A 24,672-nucleotide genomic window follows, 5' to 3' on the forward strand; every position below is an offset into this window, starting at 1 on the left:
GGTACTGACAGTGGAGCTCTCCTTTTCATTTAGATTCAGTTCTTTATTTGATTGTTTGTTTCAGTTGCAGCAACCTTTTTCCTTTTGAAAAGTTTTTTTTGTGCATTCCTTGATCTCCTCTGTACTCAGCATATAAATGACTGGATTCAGCATCGGTGGAATAGCAAAAGATAGCGATGTGTTTATTATCCTGGCATTAGGATGAATGGTAAAAGTTACTGCAGCAATGTGGGTCCCTACTCCTGGAAAATAATATATAGCCACCAGCATTAGGTGGGATGAACAGGTCTTCAAAGCTTTAAATCGTCCTTCCCATGTTGCAATTTTAAACAGTGCATATGAAATAAACACGTACGATAACACAATCCAAAGAAATGGTATGCAAAAGAATACTGCCATACCCACATATGCTATAACACGGCTTGGAGAATTGTCATTGCAAGCCAGTCTGAATATGGGCCCATAATCACAGAAGTAGCTATCTACCACAATGGACTTGCAGAAAGACAGTCTGGTAATGAAAAATATTGCACAGATATAGTATAGGGCAGTGCATGCCCATAAAACTGTTAGAATCACAGCCATATTTGTATTGGTGATAATGGTGTGGTATCTGAGTGGTAAGCAGATTGCAACAAATCTGTCATAGGCCAGAGCGGTAAGAGTGAGAGACACCAAACTGCTGAAGAAATACACAAAAAACATATTGGCCATGCAAGCATTAAAGGAGATGTACTGGGAGTCAAAGAGAAATGTTTTAATTAAGTTAGGAATGAGAGCAGTACTTCCGCACAAGTCAGCTACAGCTAAATTAAAAAGAGCAAGATACTTTGGGGTGTGAAAACTGCGCTCTGTGCATATAATAAACATGACAAAGGAGTTGCCTAACACAGTGACCACAAACACAAAGCACAGGAAAATATAGTAGTATTTGACATGAGGAATATTATAAAAACCATTGATGAAAAAGAATGGAGGATGTACAATAGAAGGAACAGAGTGAGTTGAATTTAGGGAGTCCATGGCAGATTTCTTCTCTTGCTTTTTCTTGACCTGTGCATGCAAGTATAAAACTCGTCAGATTAATCAAGACTGTTTGCTCTTCCTCCACAAATGCGGGTGTAGGCATGCAGCTTGCCACTATTCCGTGATCTTAGTTATTATTTACGTTCATAAGAAATTTATAGAGGCATGTCCCTGGCCCTGCTAAGGACGTAATGAAGATCACCTAGATGGGAACCACACTGATTTTAGTAATTATATTTCATGGTGAGAAAAAATTAGATAGTGGACAGTACATCACATAACAGTGGTAACAATGCTGGAGTGAAGGGGACACAAAGGAATACAAAATCCTCATGTGAAGAATACATGTGCTGCTCTACAACTGTAATGTTACCCATTATCTTGAAAATGCATCTACCGAGTGTTGTTTCAAATGACCAGTCATCTTGAAAATGTGTAGTTAGTAAGATGCATGTCATATTTAATTTTTTTTTTTCTTCCAGTTCATGTTTTCCACTTTTTTAACCTACTGCTGCCAGATACTGATTGAAACATGCAAGAATGTTGCATTGATTACAGGAAAACATTCACAATATGTAAGGCCCTGAATGGGCTATTATCCTCTTACCTTGAAGAGCAGTTAGCTCCTTATTTGCTGGCCAAATCTCTACAATCAAAAAGTGATGGATTAGTGGTGGCACTCAGAATACTTTCTCAGTTTTAGTTATGTTCCCATATTGTGAAACACTCTTTTAAGTTACGACTAAATGAACAAAATCTTCCACCTGTCTGAATTTTTTATAATGCAATTGAGATTGCTTTTAATTTGGTCAGTCAAATCCAGTCTGAAAAAATGTATTCACGGTTCAGCTTTTGTTTTTGATGTGGTGATATTTCTGATCCACTGTCCATTCACTATGGGTGACGTTTAAAACTGTTTCGTTTTAGTTTTTTAACAAATGTTTACAGAACCAAGTATGTTACTAACAGCAGTGATAAATAGTGGTAATATATCATAAAGTATATAAAGATATATCATCAATAAAGAAGAGGAAAGTTACATACTCAACAAGAAAAAAAATACCTATGCAAATTATGAAAAAAAAATCTTTAAATTAGTATGTCATTCGTAAGAATTGTATGTTGTTAGCCTTGACATAAAAATACAACCAACAGCATCTTATTTTTTTTTTGCACAGGTGTCGTCCGCTGTATGGTTCACCTTGAGTGTTCATACAGGGATATTGTACCAAGCTTTTCATATCCTGCTCTGAGGTTCTCTATACACGTGACATGGTAACAAACCAAGTAAACTCATTACGCAACGTGAGTCCACGGGGCATATGTCATTAAACTATTCTTTGCGTTAGTACACAAAAAGAAAACATGAAAACAGAATAATAACTGATTCTAACTGATTCCATTGTCCCTAATTATTCAGTGTTAAGTGTCTTAACATCAAATATCACCTCAAGTGTTTACAGATACACATGTCTAGATTATGACTGATATCTTTTTTTATAATGCAACCCTGTTGAAAATACCAAAGCGAACTACTAAACCAACCTGAACCATTTGTAGTTACAGATGTAAGGTATGGGTTTTGATTTATATCTTTTTTATTATAGTACCGTATGTAATTACCTTCTTGAATGTTTTAATATTAGAAGAAAACACTATCAGTTTATTGATTGAAGTCAATAGAAAATTCAGAAGTTGTGGTACAGTCGTGCCACCATTGGCTTCTTCAACACCTGTAATAGGAGGTAGTCTCTGCTCCCGTTCAGTACAGTGATTTTTTTGGTTGCTAACGATGACTGCTACATAGTGCAACAGGCTGTTGCTTCCACCGCTGTCTTATTTAACACATTCTATTCCCTGGCACCACAGCACACACTGCCATGCTACATGTTCCCCACTAAACTCTGTCTGAAACGTTTTCCCTCTCACCATTGTAATTCCTGCATGATGTTCAATATCAGGGGCACACTTGCTGGGTATTTGAAGGACGGTGGTTGCATGTCCTGTAGTGGCTATTGTCAGTATGTTTTTTAGGCAATATTTTCATTTGGGTCATAGCATCATGTACCTCTGTTGTCGTAGTTTACTTTTACATAAGTTCATTTGGCAGACACTTCTATCCAAAGTGACCTACAAGTGAGGCAGAGTCCAACACATGCAAAAAACCGTAAGGAGTCAACAACATTAGAAACACTGCATGACCAGATTTCAATGGTTGGCCAGAGTTAGCTGGTAGAGATAACGAGTGTATTTAAATCATTAGATTACATTTTCTTCTTGTTATTATTTTAATAGGAAAACAGATTTGAGACATGAGAAATTCAGGCACTGTTTGCATGCGTAACTTCGGCTCCTGTGGAATAAACCTCATCTCTGCAAGACCGGTCTCATCTCATTTCTCACACTGTCTGTTCCACAAAGTAAAACCTAACACTGTCTAGAATTATGTCATTGTTGTCTTCATTTTTGGCTATATTATTTTTGGTTCAGTGGCCACCATAAAGTGTTCTTTTTTTTTTTTTTTTACATTAATTGTCCTAAAAACCTTTGTATTTACCGTGTACTTGCATTGGTTTGTACCTAAATAGTAACTACAGTAGGCGTGGTGCAGTGGCCACCATGCAATGGTTTTTCACAAAAGTGTAATTGCACAAACCACAAATGGATTTAACAATTGTCAGCACTATGTGACAACATGAATGTTCACACCAGTTATACTGTAACAATGATGCTTAGGTGTACAGTAACAGCATACGTATTAGGGCCTCTGTAACATGGGGCACTTGTTTTACTGATTATATTTGCCTGATATTAAACATATTTTACCAGAAATTGTAAAAATATCCATTCATTCATTCATATGTGTGGAAAAACAAGAACTTTATATCACATTGCAAAGCAGCAGTACAACAAGAAACAGCTGTTGATAGCTAATATAATTAAATCAGTACTATTACCATTTTTAAATGAACTGCAGTGCAGTAAAGTGTTATTCATCAACAGATGAAAACACAAAGGACCACAAATGAAAGCATTCACATTCATTTTTAAATGCAATTTGATGAACTGAAAGTTTATTGTTACTTCCTCTTCACACATTAATGGTATTTCTGTTCTCAGTGCTTGTCTCCAAAGCAAGGGGTTAATTTACAGTCTTATGCAAGGCAAATCACAAAGCCTCATTTGATCAATTTTTAATTCATAGAGCTGGGTATTTACTGAGACAATGCAAGCTAATTCTGTTGCTTATGGATACAACATAAGCAACTGCTTCCTTTCCACTTCTGTTCAGTTCAGTGATTTTCTTGATTGCCAGCAGTGACTACTATATAATGCAGTACGCCATCCCACTTCTACTGATTCAACACACACAGTTCCCTGACGCTACAGCAAACACTCCCATGCTATGAGTTACCCGCTAAACTCTGTTTCATGCACCTTCCCACTCACTGCCATAGTCCCTTTGCAGTGCTCAATGCAATGATATTTTCCATTTCATTCATGTAGTTCATGGCTGCATTACAGCACCTACACAGTACAGAGGAGAGCACCAAAGCAGTACCTGTGGATATGAAGTTATGCTTAATAGCTTATATGCTGGAAACTGGCATCTTTTAAAATGTTTCTTCTCTCTTCATGGCTTGTTAGAATCGTCTTACTGTTGTCTTTATTTTTAAACGTACACTTTTTGACACTGAGGCAATTCAATGCATTTTTTAAAATGTTTGCATTTAACAACCTTTGGGTAAATGACCTTTGCGTCCTCGTCATCTCTAACATCATTATAGATGGAAACGAGTAAACTCATATCAGGCCCATCCAACATAGAAGCTTGTGATGCAACATATCCTGTCTATTGGTAAATACTGCATGGCCTCAAGTTCTGAAATATTAGCATGTTTCTATTAAATCCATTGGAGGAGTAGACTGAACATTTCACTGATTTTAATAAAATCTAAAATCTGAACAGTGTTTCAGTTGAGAAGAAGCACTGGTATTGTTCACTGAACAAATCAGGTAATTTTAAGATTAAAGTTACATTAACTCTTTGGTATTTGAGAGCAAAGTTTTTGGAAACTACTGCCCAGAATTTTGCAACCATGATTGCAATGTATTGATTGTCATGGTCAGGGTTAGTGAATACTGTCTTGGCAAAAATTACAATGAAATTAAGATGTTGGATGTTAAATTTTGGCAGAGTGAATGCCAGGCTGGATTATAGTTAAACCAGAGAGTGACAAACGTAACTATATAATACATAGATGGGCTGAGATAGTTAAGTTTGGAGGCACATTAAAAGTGAGTCAGAATTCATGATCATAGAAAGCACACTTTGTGTTGACAGCAACACTGTTTAAGATCAAAAAGCAGACACACTTTTGGTTGAGTCTCAAGCTCTCACTACTTTACAAATGGCACATTAATTATCCTGAATACCTGTTTATTTACACTGTACCTGCATAGTTCTGTACCTAGATGATATCAGCAGTATGCGTACATTTAGTGGTTTCTGTAACAATTGGTTGGGCAAGTGTACAGCAAAGACACAGGTATTAAGGTCACTGAAATGTGGAGCTTTCTTAAAATGGCCAGAAATAAAACATTTTTTATCAGAATTTATATAAAATATTCATGTAGAAACATGTCATATGCGTGAAACAACAACTTTATATCACGTTGCACGTTTACATTGTAACAAGAAGGAGATGTTGGCATTTACATTCTTGACAGTTAAATCACTGTTATTACCGTTTTTTAAATGAACTGCAGAGCAGTGAAGTGTTATTCATCAACAAAAAAAATACAAAGGACAACAAATAAAAGCATTCACATTCATTTTTAGATACATTTCACAAAGCCTCATTTGATCAATTTTTAATTCATAGAGCTGGGTATTTACTGAGACAACGCAAGCTAAGTCTGTTGCTTATGGATACAACAGCAGCCCCAGGGTACTGACAGTGGAGCTGCCCTTTTCATTTAGATTCAGTTCTTTATTTGAATGTTTCAGTTGCAGCAACCTTTTTCCTTTTGAAAAGCCTTTTTGTGCTTTCCTTGATCTCCTCTGTACTCAGCATATAAATGACTGGATTCAGCATCGGTGGAATGGCGAAAGAAAGCGATGTGTTTATTATCCTGGCATTAGGATGAATGGTAAAATGCAGTGCAGCAATGTGGGTCCCTACTCCTGGAAAATAATATATAGCCACCAGCATTAGGTGGGATGAACAGGTCTTCAAAGCTTTAAATCGTCCTTCCCATGTTGCAATTTTAAACAGTGCATATGAAATAAACACGTACGATAACACAATCAAAAGAAATGGTATGTAAAAGAATATTGTCATACCTACATATGCTATAACATGCCTTGGAGAATTGTCATTGCAAGCCAGTGTAAATATGGGCCCATGATCACAGAAGTAGCTATCTACCACAATGGATTTACAGAAAGACAGTCTAGTAATAAAAAATACTGTACACATAAAATATACTGCACTGCATGTCCATAAAACTGTTAGCATCACAGCCATATTTGTATTGGTGATAATGGTGTGGTATCTGAGTGGTAAGCAGATTGCAACAAATCTGTCGTAGGCCAGAACAGTAAGAATGAGAGACACCATACTGCTGAAGAAAAATACGAAAAACATATTGGCCATGCAAGCATTAAAGGAGATGTACTGAGAGTCAAAGAGAAATGTTTTAATTAAGTTAGGAATGAGAGCAGTACTTCCGCACAAGTCAGCTACAGCTAAATTAAAAAGAGCAAGATACTTTGGTGTGTGAAAACTGCGCTCTATAGATATAATAAACATGACAAAGGAGTTCCCTAACACAGTGACCACATAAACAAAGCACAAGAAAATATAGTAGCATTTGACATGAGGAATATTATAGAAGCCATTGATGAAAAAGTATGGAGGATGTACAATAGAAGGAACAGAGAGTGTTGAATTTAGGGAGTCCATGGCAGATTTCCTCTCTTGCTTTTTCTTGATCTGTGCATGCAAGTATAAAATTCGTCAGCTTCATCAAGAGTCTTAATCCTGAGAAAATGGTATACACATGCAACTTCTCACTATTCAGTGATCTAAATCATTATTTACCTTCATCTCATTAAGTGATCTATAGAAGCATGTCCCTGGCCCTTTTTAGGATGTAATGAAGATCACCTTTCTGGGAACAGCACGGATTTTAGTAATACATTCCATGATACGTAAGTGACATTGTGGACAATACACCATATCACAGTGGTAACAATGTTCTGCTAACAATGTTGGAGTGAAGGGGACACAAAGGAAAACAAATCTCTCATGTGAAGAATAATAGCTGACCTGTGCTGCTCTACAACTGTAATGTTATCCATGATTTCGACAAAGCATCTATGGAGTGTTTCAAATGACCAATTATTGTGAAAATGCATAGTTACTGAGAAGATGAGATATTTTACAAGCTATTACATGGTATTTTTTTCTTCAGTTTCATGTTTTCCACTTTTTTAATCTGCTGCTAGATACTGATTCACAAATGCAAGACTGGATAAGTAACGATCGTTAAGATTGTGGCATTAGCTGGCGATGAGACATTGCATTGATTACAGGAAAACATTCACAATATGTAAGGCCCTGAATGGGCTATTATCCTCTTACCTTGAAGAGCAGTTAGCTCTTTATTTGCTGACACAATCTCTACAATCAAAAAGTGATAGATTAGTGGTGGCACTCAGAATACTTTCTCAGTTTTAGTTTTGTTCCCATATTGTGGAACTCTCTTAAGTAAAGACTAAATGAACAAAATCTTCCATCTGTCTTTGATTTTTTTATAATGCAATTGAGATTGCTTTTAATTTGGTCATTCAAATCCAGTCTGAAAAAATGTATTCACGGTTCAGCTTTTGTTTTTGATGTGGTGATATTTCTGATCCACTGTCCATTCACTATGGGTGATGTTTAAAACTGTTTCGTTTTAGTTTTTGAAGAATTTTACGGAACCAAGTATGTTACTAACAGCAGTGATAAGTAGTGGTAATATATCATTAAAGTATATAAAGATATATCATCAATAAAGAAGAGGAAAGTTACGTACCTACCAAGATAAAAATACCTGTGCAAATTATTTAAAAAATCTTTAAATCAGTATGTCATTGGTAAGAATTGTATATTGTTAGTCTTGACATAAAAATAAAACCAACAACATCTTATTTTCTTTTTGCACAGGTGTCTTCCGCTGTATAGTTCACCTTGAGTGTTCATACAGGGATATTGTACCAAGCTTTTCATATCCTGCTCTGAGGTTCTCTATACACGTGACATGGTAACAAACCAAGTAAACTCATTACGCAACGTGAGTCCACGGGGAATATGTCATTAAACTATTCTTTGCGTTAGTACACAAAAAGAAAACATGAAAACAGAATAATAACTGATTCTAACTGATTCCATTGTCCCTAATTATTCAGTGTTAAGTGTCTTAACATCAAATATCACCTCAAGTGTTTACAGATACACATGTCTAGATTATGACTGATATCTTTTTTTTATAATGCAACCCTGTTGAAAATACCAAAGTGAACTACTAAACCAACCTGAACCATTTGTAGTTACAGATGTAAGGTATGGGTTTTGATTTATATCTTTTTTATTATGGTACCGTATGTAATTACCTTCATGAATATTTTAATATTATTAAAACACATTTGTATTTAATAAACATTGGGGAAAGGGTTTTCGCCTACTCGCCACTCTCAATATCATTATAAGGGACAAAAGTAAACCCATGTCGGGGTCATGTGACATTTGGTGTCAGTGGTGGGAAAAGGGGGTGGTGCCAGCATGCAAATGAGATCCCAGCAGCAGGAAATGTCCCCTGGATTGACAGGATGATGAGAGTGAGCAGGAAGCGGTGGTACAGCCAGAGTTACTCTAAGGGTTGACCCAAAGGCCCTAACTGCCGATCCAAGGAAGAATCTACTGAACCGGGGGATGGCTTTGTTTGAATCTTTCCTGATGTTCCAATAAGAAATGGAGCATAGCTTGAGTGGGGAGATTTGAGGTCTGTGAGACAGCTTGCTGCCATCACTATCACCACTGCAGCCCTGGGGAGAAGGAGGGCAAACATCAATGTCACATGCAAGTTTTGAGGGCATTGTCCCAACTGCACTCTTACTCCAGCTCTCAAGAGGCTGGTGAAGACAGTGAAAATTATTTACTGTTACCACTCTCATCAAGTTCAAAATCTTGGTGCTAGCTTTCAGGACAGTGAATGGAATAGCAAAATCATACTTCTGATCAATCTTAAAACCCACCAGCCTGCATCTTGGTTACCTTTCAATCCCCATCCCCTAAAACCTGCTACTGTTACTGCTGTTACTTGCTGCTTATTGTATTGAATTATTGCCATGAGCTTTGGATATTGGATGGGATTTACTGGCATTTTATGTGATTTGTGATATTGCATGCATTTGATGACTTTGCATGGGACTCTAGGTTGTATTAGTTTCTGATTAGCACAAGTACATTTGTCTTGATGCTTAAATGGAGTTGTGCAAACACTTCCTGGTCTAGGTGTATCGTTAACCATGTCTGGCACAGTCGCTCATGTAACTTGGATAGAGACAGTTCTCATAGACGTCATTGGGGATGAGTGAATCTCCGAGATGCATGTAATGTAATGTCAACAGACACAGTTCCCTAACACTACACTCCAGTGCAACTCATTCCCCGCTAAACTCAATTTCACATATTTTCCCAAGCATTGCCATAACCCCTGCCTGTTGTTCAATGCCATGGTGCACACATTTACATTTACATTTATTTATTTAGCACATGCACACTTGCATGTAACATAGGAGCTGGCGTTATTGTTGCAGTGTATTTTACATTTCACTCATGCAGTTCATATATGCAGCACAGTACCTGAATAGTACAAAGGTGAGTACTAAAGCAAAACCTGTGGATGTGAACCTATGCTGATCAGTAGTGGTAGATTTTAAAGTGTTTCTTCCTTCTTCATTGCTTCCTAGAATTATCTCATTGATGTTTTCATTTTTGGAGATATTGTTTTTGGTGTAGTGGTCACCATACAGTGTTTTTTTTTTCAAAAGTGTAATTGCACAAATCACAAATGGATTTAACTATTGTAATTGTAAACACTATGTGACAACATGAATGTTGTTCACACCAGTTACACTGTAACAATGGGGTTTATGTGTACAGTAACAGCACAGGTATTAGTATTCATGCAGAATATTCATGCAGAACCTCTTCATGTATATGGTAGAACAAGAACTATATATCACCTTGCAAAACAGCATTAAAATAAGAAGCAGCTGTTGATAGTAAATTTTATTAAATCATTATTACTACAATTTTTTAAATGAACTGAAGTGCAGTAAAGTGTTATTCAACAGAAAAAAACACAAAGCACCACAAATAAAAGCATTCACATTCGTTTTTAAATACAATTTCATTAATTAGTAATTTATTGTTACACCCTTTTTACAGATTGCTGGTATGTCTGCTGTCTGTATTTGTCTCCAAAGCAAGTAACTTTTAATTTATACAGCTGGGTATTTACTGAGACAATGCAAGCTAAGTCTGTTGCTTATGGATACAACAGCAGCCCCAGGGTACTGACAGTGGAGCTCTCCTTTTCATTTAGATTCAGTTCTTTATTTGATTGTTTGTTTCAGTTGCAGCAACCTTTTTCCTTTTGAAAAGCTTTTTTGTGCATTCCTTAATCTCCTCTGTATTCAGCACATAAATAATTGGATTCATCATCGGTGGTATAGCAAAAGATAGCGATGTGTTTATTATCCTGGCATTAGGATGAATGGTAAAATGCAGTGCAGCAATGTAGGTGCCTACTACTGGAAAATAATATATAGCCACCAGCATTAGGTGGGATGAGCAGGTCTTCAAAGCTTTTAATCGTCCTTCCCATGTTGCAATTTTAAACAGCGCATGTGTAATAAACACATAGGATAACACAATCAAAAGAAATGGTATATAAAAGAATAATGTTATACCCACATATGCAATGATACGGTTTGGATTATTGTCATTGCAAGCCAGTCTGAACATGGGCCCATGATCACAGAAAAAGCTATCTACCACAATGGATTTACAGAAGGACAGCCTGGTAATGAAAAATATTGTACAACCAAAAAATACTGCTGTGTAAGTCCATAAAATTGTTAGTACCACAGCCATATTTGTATTGGTGATGATGTTGTGGTATCTCAGTGGGAAGCATATTGCAACAAATCTGTCGTAGGCCATAACAGTAAGAGTGAGAGATTCCATAAGGCTGAATAAAAACACGAAATACATATTGGCCATGCAGGCATCGAAGGAGATGTACTGAGAATCAAAAAGAAACATTGCAATTAAGTTAGGAATGAGAGCAGTGCTTTCACACAAGTCAGCTACAGCTAAATTAAAGAGAGCAATGTGCTTTGGGGTGTGAAAATTGCGCTCTTTGCATATAATAAACATGACAAAGGAGTTCCCTAACACAGTGACCACAAACACAAAGAGCATGAAAATATAGTAGTATTTGACATGAGGCATATCATAAAACCCATTCACGAAAAAGAATGGAGGATGTACAATAGAAGGAACAGAGTGTGTTGAATTTAGGGAGTCCATGGCAGATTTCTTCTTTTGCTTTTTCTTGACCTGTACATATAAGAGTTAACACCGTAAAATTAATCAAGGCTGTAGATGTTTGTTAATTCTGATTTAAACGTGGGTATATGCATGCAGCTGTCCATTTTCAGTGATCTAAATCATTATTTACCTTCATCTCATTAATAAGCAATTTATAGAGGCATGTCCCTGGCACTGCTAAGGACGTAATGAAGATCACCTTGATGGGAATAACACTGATTTTAGTAATATATTCCATGATGAAAAAATGATGTAGCTGACAGTACATCATATAACAGTAGTAACAAAGCCCTGCTAACAATGGTGGAGTGAAGGGGACACAAAAGAATCTGACATTCTCATATAAAGAATGATTGTTGACCTGTGTTGCTCTATAGCTATAATATTCATTATCCTGACAATGCATCTATGGAGTGTTGTTGCAAATGAACAGTCATCTTGAAAATGTATAGTCAGTATGAAATGAGCCATGTTTTACAAGATGTTGCTATTTTTTCTTCCTTTACAAGTTTTCTACTTGTTAAAGGCCAGACATGGCCTGATGTTGATCTGCAACGTTATTATGTTTTTGCAGCCATGCTACCTACATTTTGGCATGGTCAATGCACAGGTTTATGTTCATTACTTTATCATGTTGCATCTGAATTTATACAAGATGGGACATATGATGACACATAAGCTATATTTGCTAACCATTAAATGTATTGATTATAAGAAAACATTCACAGTATGTACTGCCCTGAATGAGCTAGGATCCTCTTACCTTGAAGAGCTGTTATCTCCTTATTTGCTGGCACAATCTCTACAATCAAAAAGTGATGGATTAGTGGTGGCACCCAGAATACCTTCTCAATTTTAGTTATGTTCCCCAATTGTGGAACTCTCTTTTGCGTTAAGACTATATAATCAGTCTTCCATCTGTCTTTGAATTTTTTAAAATGCAAATGATCCACTGTCCAATCGTTATGACTGAATTTTAAAACTATTTAAAGTTATTGAAGAATTTTTACAGAAGCCAGTAGGCTACTAACACCAGTGATAATGGTAGTCTATTAATATAATGTACATTATATTAACCATATATCATTAGTAAAGAAGAAGAGCGTTATATACCCACCAACAAAAAAAGTAAACAATGAAAAAAATTCTGTACATCAGTATGTCATTTTTAAGAATTATATGTTCTTAGTCTTGAAATAAAATTACAACCAGCAACATCATATTTTACTTTTGCACAGGTGTCTTCCTCTGTATGGCTCACCTTGAGTGTTCATGCAGATGTCTGTGCCCAGCTTTTTATATCCTGCTCTGAGGTTCTGTATGCATGTCACATGGTAACAAACCTGGGGAACTGACTATGCAAAGTACGGCCAAAGAGCTACCCTAAGGGCCAGCCCAAGGTCCCCCACTGCCAATCCAAGGAAGAATCTATTGAAATGGGGCATAGCTTTGTTTAAATCTTAAATCAGGAACTGTTTTCTTAAAAATCTTAAATCAATGATCCGTCTCTGACAGGCTGGTGAGAATACTGAAAAGTATTTATTGAGTTTTCAGAGAATGGCATGGACCTGGGGTTTGGTCTGTGGGTGAGTGAGCCTGTTAGTTCGTTCGAAGTCTCACAGCGAAGGGACTGGGGGCCTACTGATACTGTGGGACCTTAAGCTGTGAAATATTAGCATGTTGCTAAGAACCCCCGTTAAATCCAATGCGGTAGTAAATTGAGGATTTCATTCATATTGATAAAATCTAAAGTACCTATGATTTTTAAGTTCAGAAGAGTTACTGGTGTTATTCAAGGAACAAATCAATTAATTTTAAGAGTAAACTGCAGCAAGTTCCTCAGTATTTGAAGAAAAAAAAGTTTGCATGGATGAAACTGCTATCTTGTTCATGAAAACAGTTTTTTACAACTGTAGTTGCAGTTTTTTGCTTGTAATGATTAGAGTTGGTGTATAAAATCTTGGAAAAATTCATGGTTTAATTTCTGAAATGTTTGATGTTGAATGTTGGCAGACTGACCACCGAGCTGGATCACAGTTAAAGCAGAGTGCGACAAAAATCACTCTGTAACACATAGATAGATTGAGTCAGTCAAGCAGATAGGACTAGATGTTAAAACCCCTGAGTAATCAGCATTCTGGAGGTGTTGAGCGCAGGGTCAGGGGAAAACACATCATTGGGGTAATCAGGTAGGCACCCTTTTTCCTTCATAGATCGTGGGGGTACATCACAAGTTAGTCAGAATTCTCAGTCATAAACAGCAGACTCTGCTCTTTGACCTTCAATGGTGTTGCTGTCAAATGTGAAGAGTGGCAGTGGTGATTAAACCTCAAGCCTTCACTGCTTCACAAACAGCACAGAATAACTTTTGCTCAGAATTTACATTAATTGTCCTAAAAACCTGTGTATTTACCGTGTACTTGCATTGGTTTGTACCTAAATAGTAACTACAGTACGCGTGATGCAGTGGCCACTATGCAATGGTTTTTCACAAAAGTGTAATTGCACAAATCACAAATGGATTTAACAAATGTAAGCACTATGTGACAACATGAATGTTCACACCAGTTACACTGTGATAATGGGGCTAGACATAGACATATTCATGCATGAACTCTTTATATGTCTGGAAAAAATCAGATCTTTATATAATATTGCCAAGCAGCATTATTACAAGAAGCAGCTGTTGGTTAAATCACTATAGTTGACATTTTCTGAAGTTAAATGAAGTACAGCAAAGTGTTATTCATTAATAAAAAGAAAACACAAATGACCACAAATTAAAGCATGGACATTAAATTTTAAATGCAATTTCCTGAACTGAAAATTTATTGTTACATCCTTTTACACATTACTGGCATTTCTGTTGTCAGTGTTTGTCTCCAATGTAATTTTTTATTTTACAGTCTTTTCCAGGGAAAATCACAAAGCCTCATTTTAACAATTTTTAATTTACACAGCTGGGTATTTACTGAGACAATGCAAGCTAATTCTGTTGCTTATGGATACAACAGCAGCACCAGGGTACTGACAGTGGAGCTCCCATTTTCATTAAGATTCATTTCTTTATTTGATTGTTTGTTTCAGTTGCAGTGATCTTTTTCCTTTTGAAAAGCTTTTTTGTGCTTTCCTTGATTTCCTCTGTGTTCAGAACATAAATGATTGGATTCAGCATTGGTGGAATGGCAAAAGAGAGTGATGTGTTTATTATCCTGGCATTAGGATGAAGGGTAAAAGTTACTGCAGCAATGTAGGTGCCTATTATTGGGAGAAAGTATATGGCCACCAGTAATAGGTGGGAGGAACAGGTCTTAAAAGCTTTAAATCGTCCTTTCCATGTTGCAATTTTAAGCAGCGCACATGTGATAAACGCATAAGATAACATAATCAAAATGAATGGAATATAAAGAGAGAACACTATGTTCACATAAGCCATAACATAATTTGGATAATAGTCATTGCAGGCCAGTCTATATATGGGCCCATGGTCACAGAAATAGCTATCTACTACGATGGATTTACAGAAGGACAGCCTGGTTATCAAAGCCATTGTTGATATAGTTAACATTGAATTGTATACCCAGACAACTGTGATCATCATAGCCATTGTTGTTTTAGAGACAATGGTGTGGTATCTGAGTGGTAAGCAGATTGCAACAAATCTGTCGAAGGCCAGAACAGTAAGAGTTAGGGCCTCCATACTGCTGAAGAAAAACACAAAAAACATGTTGGCTATGCAGGCATCAAAGGAGATATACTGGGAGTCAAAAAGAAATGTTTTAATTAAGTTAGGAATGAGAGCAGTGCTTTCACACAAGTCAGCTGCAGCTAAATTAAAAATAGCAAGATACTTTGGGGTGTGAAAACTGCGCTCTGTGCATATAATAAACATGACAAAGGAGTTCCCTAACACAGTGACCACAAACACAAAGAGCAAGAAAATATAGTAGTATTTGACATGAGGAATATTATAGAAGCCATTGATGAAAAAGAATGGAGGACGCACAATAGAAGGAACAAAGAGAGTTGAATTTAGGGAGTCCATGGCAGATTTCTTCTCTTGCTTTTTCTTGACCTGTACATAGAAGGATAACACTTGTGAAATGAATCAAGGCTGTAGATGTTTGTTAATTTTGAATAAAATGTAGGTATATGCATGCAGCTGTCCATTATTCAGTGATCTAAATCATTATTTACCTTCATCTCATTCATTAACTTTTAATAGAAGCATGTCCCTGGCCTGTCTAAGGACGTAATCAAGACCACCTTGATAGGAAAAATACTGATTTTAGTATTGTATTCCATGATGACAAAAATGACACAGTCAACAGTATATAACAGTGGTATGAATACTGTGCTAACAATTGTAGAGTGAAGAGGACACAACTGAATCTGACATTCTCATATGAACAATGATTGTTGACCTGTGTTGCTCTATAGCTATAATATCCATTATCCTGACAATGCTTCTGTGGAGTGTTGTTGCAAATGAACAGTCATCTTGAAAATGTATAGTCAGTATGAAACACTCCACTTGATTAAGGCCAGACATGGCCTGATGTTGATCGGCAATCTTATTATGTTTTTTGAGCCACGCTACCTATGTTTCGGCATGAAAAATGCACAGATGCATGTACATTACCTTATAATGTCCCATTCGAATTAATGGCAATTTTATTATTATTTTTTAAACTGGATAACCAGACAGTAAACCTAATAAATTTCATATTTTAACTTGCTGCCAGATAATAAGTCACACATGCAAGATGGGATAGATAATGACACTTAATATGTATTTGACAACTATTAAATGTAATGATTACAGGAACACATTCACAGTATGTACTGCCCTGAATGGGCTGAGATCCTCTTACCCTGAAGAGCAGTTATCTCCTTATTTGCTGGCACAGCCTCTGCAATCAAAAAGTGATGGATTAGTGATGGCACCCAGACATTTTGTCAGTTTTAGTTATGTTCCCAGGTTTGGAATCTCTCTTAAAATTAGAAATTTTCTCTTCAATCTCTCTGAGCTTTTTAATACAACTGAAAGTGTATAATTCGGTCATGGTTCAGGAATTTATTTTTTGACATGCCCTTTCTGAGCCACTGTCCAATCATTTTGGCCGTTTTAAGACTTTCCCCATCAGCAGCAGGTTACTTAAACCAATGATAATAATGGAGATTTCACATTAATTTACAATAATTGATAGATCACAAGTAAAGTAGAGATAAATTATGTACCCACCAACAAAAATGGCTATGCAAAGAATGAAAAAAGGTTTTCTGCACTTCAGTCTTTCATGTGCAAGAATTATTTGTTGTTAGTCTTGAAATAAAAATACAACCAGCAACATCTTATTTTACTTTTGCAGAGGTGCCTTCCTTTGTATCTGTCACCATGCAAGTATTGATGCAGAATTATGTGCCCAGCCTTTTATATTCTGCTCTGAAGCTTTCTACACACGTGACACGGTAATAAACTTGGGGAAATGATTATGCAAAGTAAACCTACAGGGCATATGCTATTGAAATATTCTTTGTGTTAATGCAGGAAAAGAAAACAATACAATAATACAATAAAAACTGATTCTCAATGACTCCATCATCACTAATTATGTAGTGTTACGTGTCTTACCACCAAAAATAACCTCAAGTGTTTATAGGTACAGATGTAAGGTCTGGATTATGATTGATGTATGTTTTTATAATGCAGCCATATGGGAAATACCAAAGTATACTAGAATAAATCAAAATCAAATAAATATTGGCTGCTTCATCTCCTGCAGTAGGAAGTAGCTTCTGCTTCCTTTCCACTTCTGTTCAGTTCAGTGATTTTTGTGGTTGCCCGCGGTTACCACTATACAGCAGGCCTTCCCTTTTCTACTGATTCAACACACACAGTTCCCTGAATTCCCATTCACAGATTCCCACTCACTGCCATATATCCCTCTGCAATGCTCAATGCAGTGATATTTACATTTCATTCATGTAGTTCATGGCTGCAGTACAGCACCTTAACAGTACAGAGGAGAGCACCAAAGCAGTACCTGTGGATGTGAACAACTGGATTTAATTGGATTGTAAACATTATGTGACAATGTGCACATTCACACCATTTACATTGTAACAAAGGTATAAAAAGTATACAATAATGCCAGAGGAATTAAAACCAGTGGAATGTGGGGCCTTCTTATAATAGCCTGGAATTAAACATTTTTACCAGTCTTTTTACAAATTATCCATGCAGACAATATGTGTGAAACACAAAAACTTTATGTCATGTTGCAATCTTGCATTGTAACAAGCAACAGATGGTGGTATTTACTTTCTTGAAAGTTAAATCACTACTAACGATTCATGAAGATGAAGTGTAGTGAAGTGTTATTCATCTATAAAAGAAAACACAAATGAGCACAAATTAAATCATTCACATCATATTTTAGACATCTGAAATGAACCTGAAATTTACTGTAACAAAAAAACACTGCTCACATATTATTGGAATGTCTGTTTCCAGTGTGATTGTTAAATAATTGCTTGCTTTTGAGACAATCTTATCCAATTGTAAATCACAAAGCTTCATTTTTACGCATTTTTTCATTCAGCTGGGTATTTACTGAGACAATGCAAGCTAATTCTGTTGCTTATGGATACAACAGCAGCCCCAGGGTACTGACAGTGGAGCTCCCATTTTCATTTAGATTCAGTTCTTTATTTGATTGTTTGTTTCAGTTGCAGCAACCTTTTTCCTTTTGAAAAGCTTTTTTGTGCATTCCTTGATCTCCTCTGTGTTCAGCACATAAATAATTGGATTCATCATTGGTGGAATGGCATAGGACAGCGACGTATTTATGATCCTGGCGTTGGGATGAAGGGTAAAAGTTCCTGCAGCCATGTAGGTGCCTATTATTGGGAGAAAATATATGGCCACCAGTATTAGGTGGGATGAACAGGTCTTCAACGCTTTAAATCGTCCTTCCCATGTTGCAATTTTAACCAGCGCACGTGTGATAGACACATAAGATAACACAATCAAAATCAATGGTATATAAAGAAATAACACTATATTAACATATGCCATAACATAATTTGGATAATAGTCATTGCAGGCTAGCCTAAATATGGGCCCATGGTCACAGAAATAGCTATCTACCACGATGGATTTACAGAAGGACAGCCTGGTTATCAAAGCCATTGTTGATATAGTTAACACTGAATTGTATACCCAGACAACTGTGATCATCACAGCCATTGTTGTTTTAGAGATAATGGTGTGGTATCTGAGTGGTAAGCAGATTGCAACAAATCTGTCGAAGGCCAGAACAGTAAGAGTTAGGGCCTCCATACTGCTGAAGAAAAATACAAAAAACATATTGGCCATGCAAGCATCAAAGGAGATGTACTGGGAGTCAAAAAGAAATGTTGCAATTAAGTTAGGAATGAGAGCAGTGCTTACACACAAGTCAGCCACAGCTAAATTAAAAATAGCAAGATACTTTGGGGTGTGAAAACTGCGCTCTGTGCATATAATAAACATGACAAAGGAGTTGCCTAACACAGTGACCACAAACACAAAGAGCAAGAAAATATAGTAGTATTTGACATGAGGTATATTGTAGAAGCCATTGATGAAAAAGAATGGATGATGTACAAAAGAAGGCACAGAGTGTGTTGAATTTAGGGAGTTCATGGCAGATTTCTTCTCTTGCTTTTGCTTGACCTGTAAATGCAAGTATGAAATTTGTGAAATTACTCAACTGTAGTTGGTTGTTAATTTCAGCTGGTGGCACATTCATGCAACTGCCCACTATTCAGTGATCTAACTCATTGTTTTCCTTCCTCCCATAACAAGCAATTTATAGATATTGGTCTTTTGCAAGGAAATAGTAAATTACCTGATGGAACCAACATTGTTCTTGGTAATCAGTTCCATGATATTTATGATAAAAATGACTTGATGCCAGACAAGACATGATTTAACAGTGGTAAAAATGCCATGCAAGGCCATTAAATGTTGAATTGATTACAGGAAAACATTTGACAATATGTAAAGCCATGAAAGGGCTCGTATCTTCTTACCTTGAAGAGTGGTAAGCTCCTTGTTTGATGGTACAATTTCTACGATCAAAAAGTGGTGGATTAGTGGTGGCACCCAGAATACTTTCTCAGTTTTAGGTATGTTCGCCATTTGTGGAACTCTCTTTTAAGTTAAGACTGAATGAACAAAGTCTTCTGTCTGTCTTTCCAATTTTTAAAATACAACTGAATGCAAATTTTGCATTTTTTTTAAATGGAAGTCTTTTAATTCAGTTATCCAATATTGAACTGAAATGGTATGTTCACAATTCAGTATTTTTTGTATGTATGGTTGACTTCTCTGAGCCAGTGCCCAGTGAGTCTGGCTGAATGAAACTTTCCCTGTCAGCATTTACATCAGGTCACTAACACCACTGATAATGTTAATTTAAAAATTACACAAACATTTATAACACTTACTATATCGTTAGTTAAGAAGAGAAAAGTTATGTACCTGTTATCTACCCACCAGTGAAATTAGATGTGAAATAAAATCTGAAAACTTAAAAATCTGAACAAAAAAAAAATCAGGTTTCTGCACATCAATCTTCACAAGAATTGGATGTCGTTAGTCTTGAAATAAATATCCGACCAGCAATAGCCTATTTTCTTTTTCACAGGTTTCTCCCCCTGTATGGGTCACTATGAGACTGAGAGAGTTCATAGAGAAATGTGTCCCCAGCTTTTTATATTCTGCTCTGTGGTTCTCTGTACATGTGACATGGTAATAAACCTAGGGAACCGATTATGCAAAGTAAATCAACAGGGCATTTTCTAATGAACTATTATTTGTGTTAATGCACAAAAAGAAAACAGGAAAATAGTATAAGAATAAATTGACTCCATTTTCACTCATGATTGAGTTTTCATTCAGTCCCTTGCCACCTAAAGTAAAGCATTTATAGGTATAGATGCTTTTGATTGATAGCTTTCTTCATGATAACCTCATCTTGAAATACTGTACAATCAACATTGAACCCCCTTCTACCCTGCACTGGGAAAATAACAGTGAAAACTGTCCTGTTGTTGCTGGTGACATTTTTGCTGTCATCATTGTATCAAAAGCAGTTGCAATGAATTTCAAACAAAGCATGGGCCGTATGTCTCACCATGAAAGATCCACCTCAGCAACATTAATTGCTATCAGTAACTAAACTGTAATTATCCAGCAAGATGGGAAATTAACATCATATTTAATCTTTATACTACTTTCATTTCTCAGGGGAAGATGCTTTTAAAAATGAAAACAATAGAGGGAAAATATCCTATAACATAAGGTAAATGTTGAGAACTGGGCATTCAGCCCAGCTAGCCTGTAGTTTAGTGTATTTCAGACTGCGTTAGCATCTCTGCTTCTAGTATAATTCCTGGCAAGGTCTTACATGCATTCATAACTCTTCCTAGTGTAGCGTCCCCAGAAGGGAGGAAGTTGACTACGCCATCTCTTGGTTTATCCAGGAGCAAAGGGGAACCCCGCCTCAGTACAGCGAACACCGAAAATCAAAGAAATTAACTCCAATTCAGTTTGAGACTCAGCAGTCTTTACACCAAGTCAGACCATAGGAGGCCACCTCCTATGCAAACAAGCAAACAAGAGCTTCAGACAGTGTCAGGGTTTCAGAGGCTGCTTCTTGCAACAACCAGCAGGCGTCCTTGTGACAGCCTGCCTGGCCTGGTTGCCTGCTGCTTCCCCGAGCTTCCACCAGAGTGGAACTATGTGTGCCTAATCTAGTTAAATCGCTTTTACCTGTGTATAATTACTTTCTGTGTTTTTTGCTGCTCCGTTTACACCCTGCCTGTGGCTTGGTTCCCTGTTCAGTCTTGAGCTGCCCTGTGTTGTGTGCCTTCCTGTGCTCAAGTTTGCTTGCTTCTAAAGATTCTTTGTCTTTTGAAACCCTTCTGTGTTTTGTATGATCTCTACATGCCAAAAAGCTGCATACAAAATGTCTTCCTCCGACTCATCTCTGTGCTAGCTTGGCTTGTGGACCGCAGTGCAAAAAGAAAAAAAGATAGCTAGTATAGCTTATATACTTGCCTTGTTTCTTTTGCCATCATTGTTGAAGGTCACATGGAAATTGGGAGCTGTGGAGCTGCTGTTAATGCATTGCACATTTTGAAAAATAGTGTACATTGAAGTACTGTGTCATTTTGTGGCAGTCTTGTTGCATGCATGTAGTCATACAGATACTGAATTGTTAGCCATATAGATACTGAATCATCAGCAATATTTAAAGTATGGCACTAATGATTCAGGATCTATACCGTTAAATGCCCAACCCTATTGAATGCACTTTTACACTCGAACCATATTGAAATCTTCCTTTTAATGCTTTAATTCTAGCACTTTGGTGGTGAAGATTGTTTCAATCATCAAACAAAAGTAACATATCAATAATGGTTTAATTCAGCTTAAACCAACACAGGTTCCTCAGAGAATGTCATATGATTAAGACAAATCAAATGTTTGCTGCAATTGGGACCAGGCATGACAACACTGATACCAAGGTGTGGATAGTCCCATGTTAGAACATGATACAATGCAGGATGGTTGTTGCATTTGCCCTGTAGATTCACTTTGCATAATCAGTGCCCCAGGTTTATTACTGTGTCACATGTACAGAGAACCTGAGAGCAGAATATAAAAAGCTGGGCACATATTTCTGTATGAACACTCTCATGGTGACCCATGGAGGAAGACATTTGTGCAAAGACAAAATATTATCCGTAATATTTTTGTTTTAAATACTGAAGACATAAAGCTTGCAGATGACAGATTGATACAGAGAAAAGTGACTTTTCATTTTCTAAGTAGATGATTTTTTTGTTGGTGAGTCCCTAAGTTTGTATGTTTTCTATCATTCCTAATGGTATTGACTATTATTGTATTGGGTGTGAGATTGCAGTTATCTGTCATTACATTAATTTTTCTCTGTTGGTGGTTATTTGTCATAACTAATGCCAATACCTCACTTGGACATGTCTGTCTAGGTCATGGGTCTTTTCAAAACATGACAGCAGTAATTGCTAATTTTATTTGGGAAAAATTAACATTCTTTTATTAACTTAAAAAATGATATTCCACCTGGTTTCTTTTTGATTCTGCTTACAGCATGACAACATAACGACTTGATTATGCTGAGCTTAAGGGGCATGTGCATAAAAGTTCTGTGGTGATCACATCTATGCCTTGAGGTTTTCTGCATCCACTGCAACACCAACTAAATATACAGACTCCTGATTTGTCTGTCAATCAAGAAACTGTTTTTATGTACAGCACTTACCACCAAGGTGTCCATGGATGCTGACAACACATATCAAGAACACTCAGTTTGCAAAGGGTCGTGCTGTTAATGTTTGGTTCTCAGTTCAGCTTGACATGCTGCCCAGTTGCCACCAGCAGTGCTTCAATGTTTAGCACTACATTACATTGCATTGCATTACATTACTCTCATTAAGCAGTTGAACTTATACAGAAAGATTTACATAGGTTACAGTTTTCAATGTTATCCATGTATACAGCTGGATGTTTACTGGGGCAATTCTGGGTTAAATACCTTATGCAAGAGTACAGCAAAAGTGGCCAAGAATGTGTAATTTTGCTTACAAAATGTCATGGTGTAGATCAGCAAGATAAGTATTTGCCCATCTCCCTTTGGTCCTTTGCAGGGATACATTTTACATGTTAATAAGGGGAAGGCAAATTATGATTTAGATAACTAGATAGTGAACACTTTTATGCGTTTACCCGACTATGTTTGAAGAATGGACAACAAACAACCAGAAGCAGTCTTAAGTAAGTTGATGAAATTTACACTTTACACTTGTACAGGTCAAAAGAAGAGCAAGAGAAGAAATCAGTCAGAGGAAATCTGCCATGAACTCCCTAAATTCAGACCCATCTATTAATATAACTTTTGTACATCCTCCATTCTTTTTCATTAATGGCTTCTATAATATTCCTCATGTCAAATACTACTATATTTTCCTGTGCTTTGTTTATGTGGTCACTGTGTTAGGCAACTCCTTTGTCATGTTTATTATATGCACAGAACGCAGTTTTCACACTCCAAAGTATCTTGCTCTCTTTAATTTAGCTGTAGCTGACTTGTGTGAAAGCACTGCTCTCATTCCTAACTTAATTAAAACATTTCTTTTTGACTCTCAGTACATCTCCTTTAATGCTTGCATGGCAAATATGTTTTTTGTGTTTTTCTTCAGCAGTATGCAGTCTCTCACTCTTACTGTTATGGCCTATGACAGATTTGTTGCAATCTGCTTACCACTCAGATACCACACCATTATCACTAACACAACAATGGCTGTGGTGTTGACAATTGTATGGACATACGATTCAATATTTGTTATTTCAGCAATAGCTTTGATAACCAGGCTGTCCTTCTGTAAATCTATTGTGGTAGATAGCTACTTCTGTGATCATGGGCCCATATACAAAATGGCTTGCAATGACAATTACCCTAATTCTGCCTTGGCAAAAGTAAATATGGTATTATTCCTTTATCTACCATTGACTTTGACAGTGTTATCATACTTGTTTATTACATGTGCACTGTTCAAAATTGCAACACGGGAAGGACGATTAAAAGCTTTGAAGACCTGTTCTTCCCACCTAATACTGGTGGCTATATATTATTTACCAATTATGGGCACCTACATTGCTGCACTAACTTTTACCCTTCATCCTAATGCCAGGATAATAAACACATCACTCTCCTATGCCATTCCACCAATGCTGAATCCAATTATTTACGTGCTGAATACAGAGGAAATCAAGGAATGCATAAAAAAACTTTTCAAAAAGCAAAAGGTCACTGTAACTGAAACAACCATTCAAATAAATAACTGAATGTAAATGAAATATTCAGTAAAAAAAACAGCTGTA

At 36.6% G+C, this 24,672-nt stretch overlaps 6 protein-coding genes across 6 annotated transcripts; 1 reads left to right on the forward strand and 5 right to left on the reverse strand.

Moving 5' to 3' along the window:
- Positions 1–81: 81 nt before the first annotated feature.
- LOC118782837 (olfactory receptor 1-like) lies at positions 82–1,041 on the reverse strand (the record flags this gene model as incomplete). The annotated part of the gene is made up of 1 exon (XM_036536428.1): positions 82–1,041. A coding segment is annotated over exon 1 (942 nt), but the record flags the coding sequence as incomplete, so codon positions are not given.
- A 4,979-nt stretch (positions 1,042–6,020) lies between these two features.
- On the reverse strand, positions 6,021–7,013 carry LOC118783755 (olfactory receptor 1-like). The gene has a single exon (XM_036537710.1). It carries the CDS (start codon positions 6,993–6,995, stop codon positions 6,021–6,023), a length of 975 nt encoding a protein of 324 aa, XP_036393603.1. The 5' UTR covers positions 6,996–7,013.
- Positions 7,014–10,688: 3,675 nt separating this feature from the next.
- On the reverse strand, positions 10,689–11,705 carry LOC118783756 (olfactory receptor 1-like). The gene has a single exon (XM_036537711.1). The coding sequence runs from the start codon at positions 11,673–11,675 to the stop codon at positions 10,689–10,691; it is 987 nt and encodes a 328-aa protein (XP_036393604.1). The 5' UTR covers positions 11,676–11,705.
- A 3,049-nt stretch (positions 11,706–14,754) lies between these two features.
- Positions 14,755–15,771, reverse strand: LOC118783758 (olfactory receptor 1-like). Its single transcript, XM_036537712.1, has one exon. It carries the CDS (start codon positions 15,739–15,741, stop codon positions 14,755–14,757), a length of 987 nt encoding a protein of 328 aa, XP_036393605.1. The 5' UTR covers positions 15,742–15,771.
- Positions 15,772–18,399: 2,628 nt separating this feature from the next.
- Positions 18,400–19,416, reverse strand: LOC118783759 (olfactory receptor 1-like). Its single transcript, XM_036537713.1, has one exon. The coding sequence runs from the start codon at positions 19,384–19,386 to the stop codon at positions 18,400–18,402; it is 987 nt and encodes a 328-aa protein (XP_036393606.1). The 5' UTR covers positions 19,387–19,416.
- Positions 19,417–23,634: 4,218 nt separating this feature from the next.
- On the forward strand, positions 23,635–24,636 carry LOC118783760 (olfactory receptor 52E4-like). The gene has a single exon (XM_036537714.1). The coding sequence runs from the start codon at positions 23,647–23,649 to the stop codon at positions 24,634–24,636; it is 990 nt and encodes a 329-aa protein (XP_036393607.1). The 5' UTR covers positions 23,635–23,646.
- Positions 24,637–24,672: the final 36 nt, after the last annotated feature.

This window comes from Megalops cyprinoides, chromosome 9 (assembly GCF_013368585.1).
Source record: "Megalops cyprinoides isolate fMegCyp1 chromosome 9, fMegCyp1.pri, whole genome shotgun sequence".
Classification (NCBI taxonomy): domain Eukaryota; kingdom Metazoa; phylum Chordata; class Actinopteri; order Elopiformes; family Megalopidae; genus Megalops; species Megalops cyprinoides.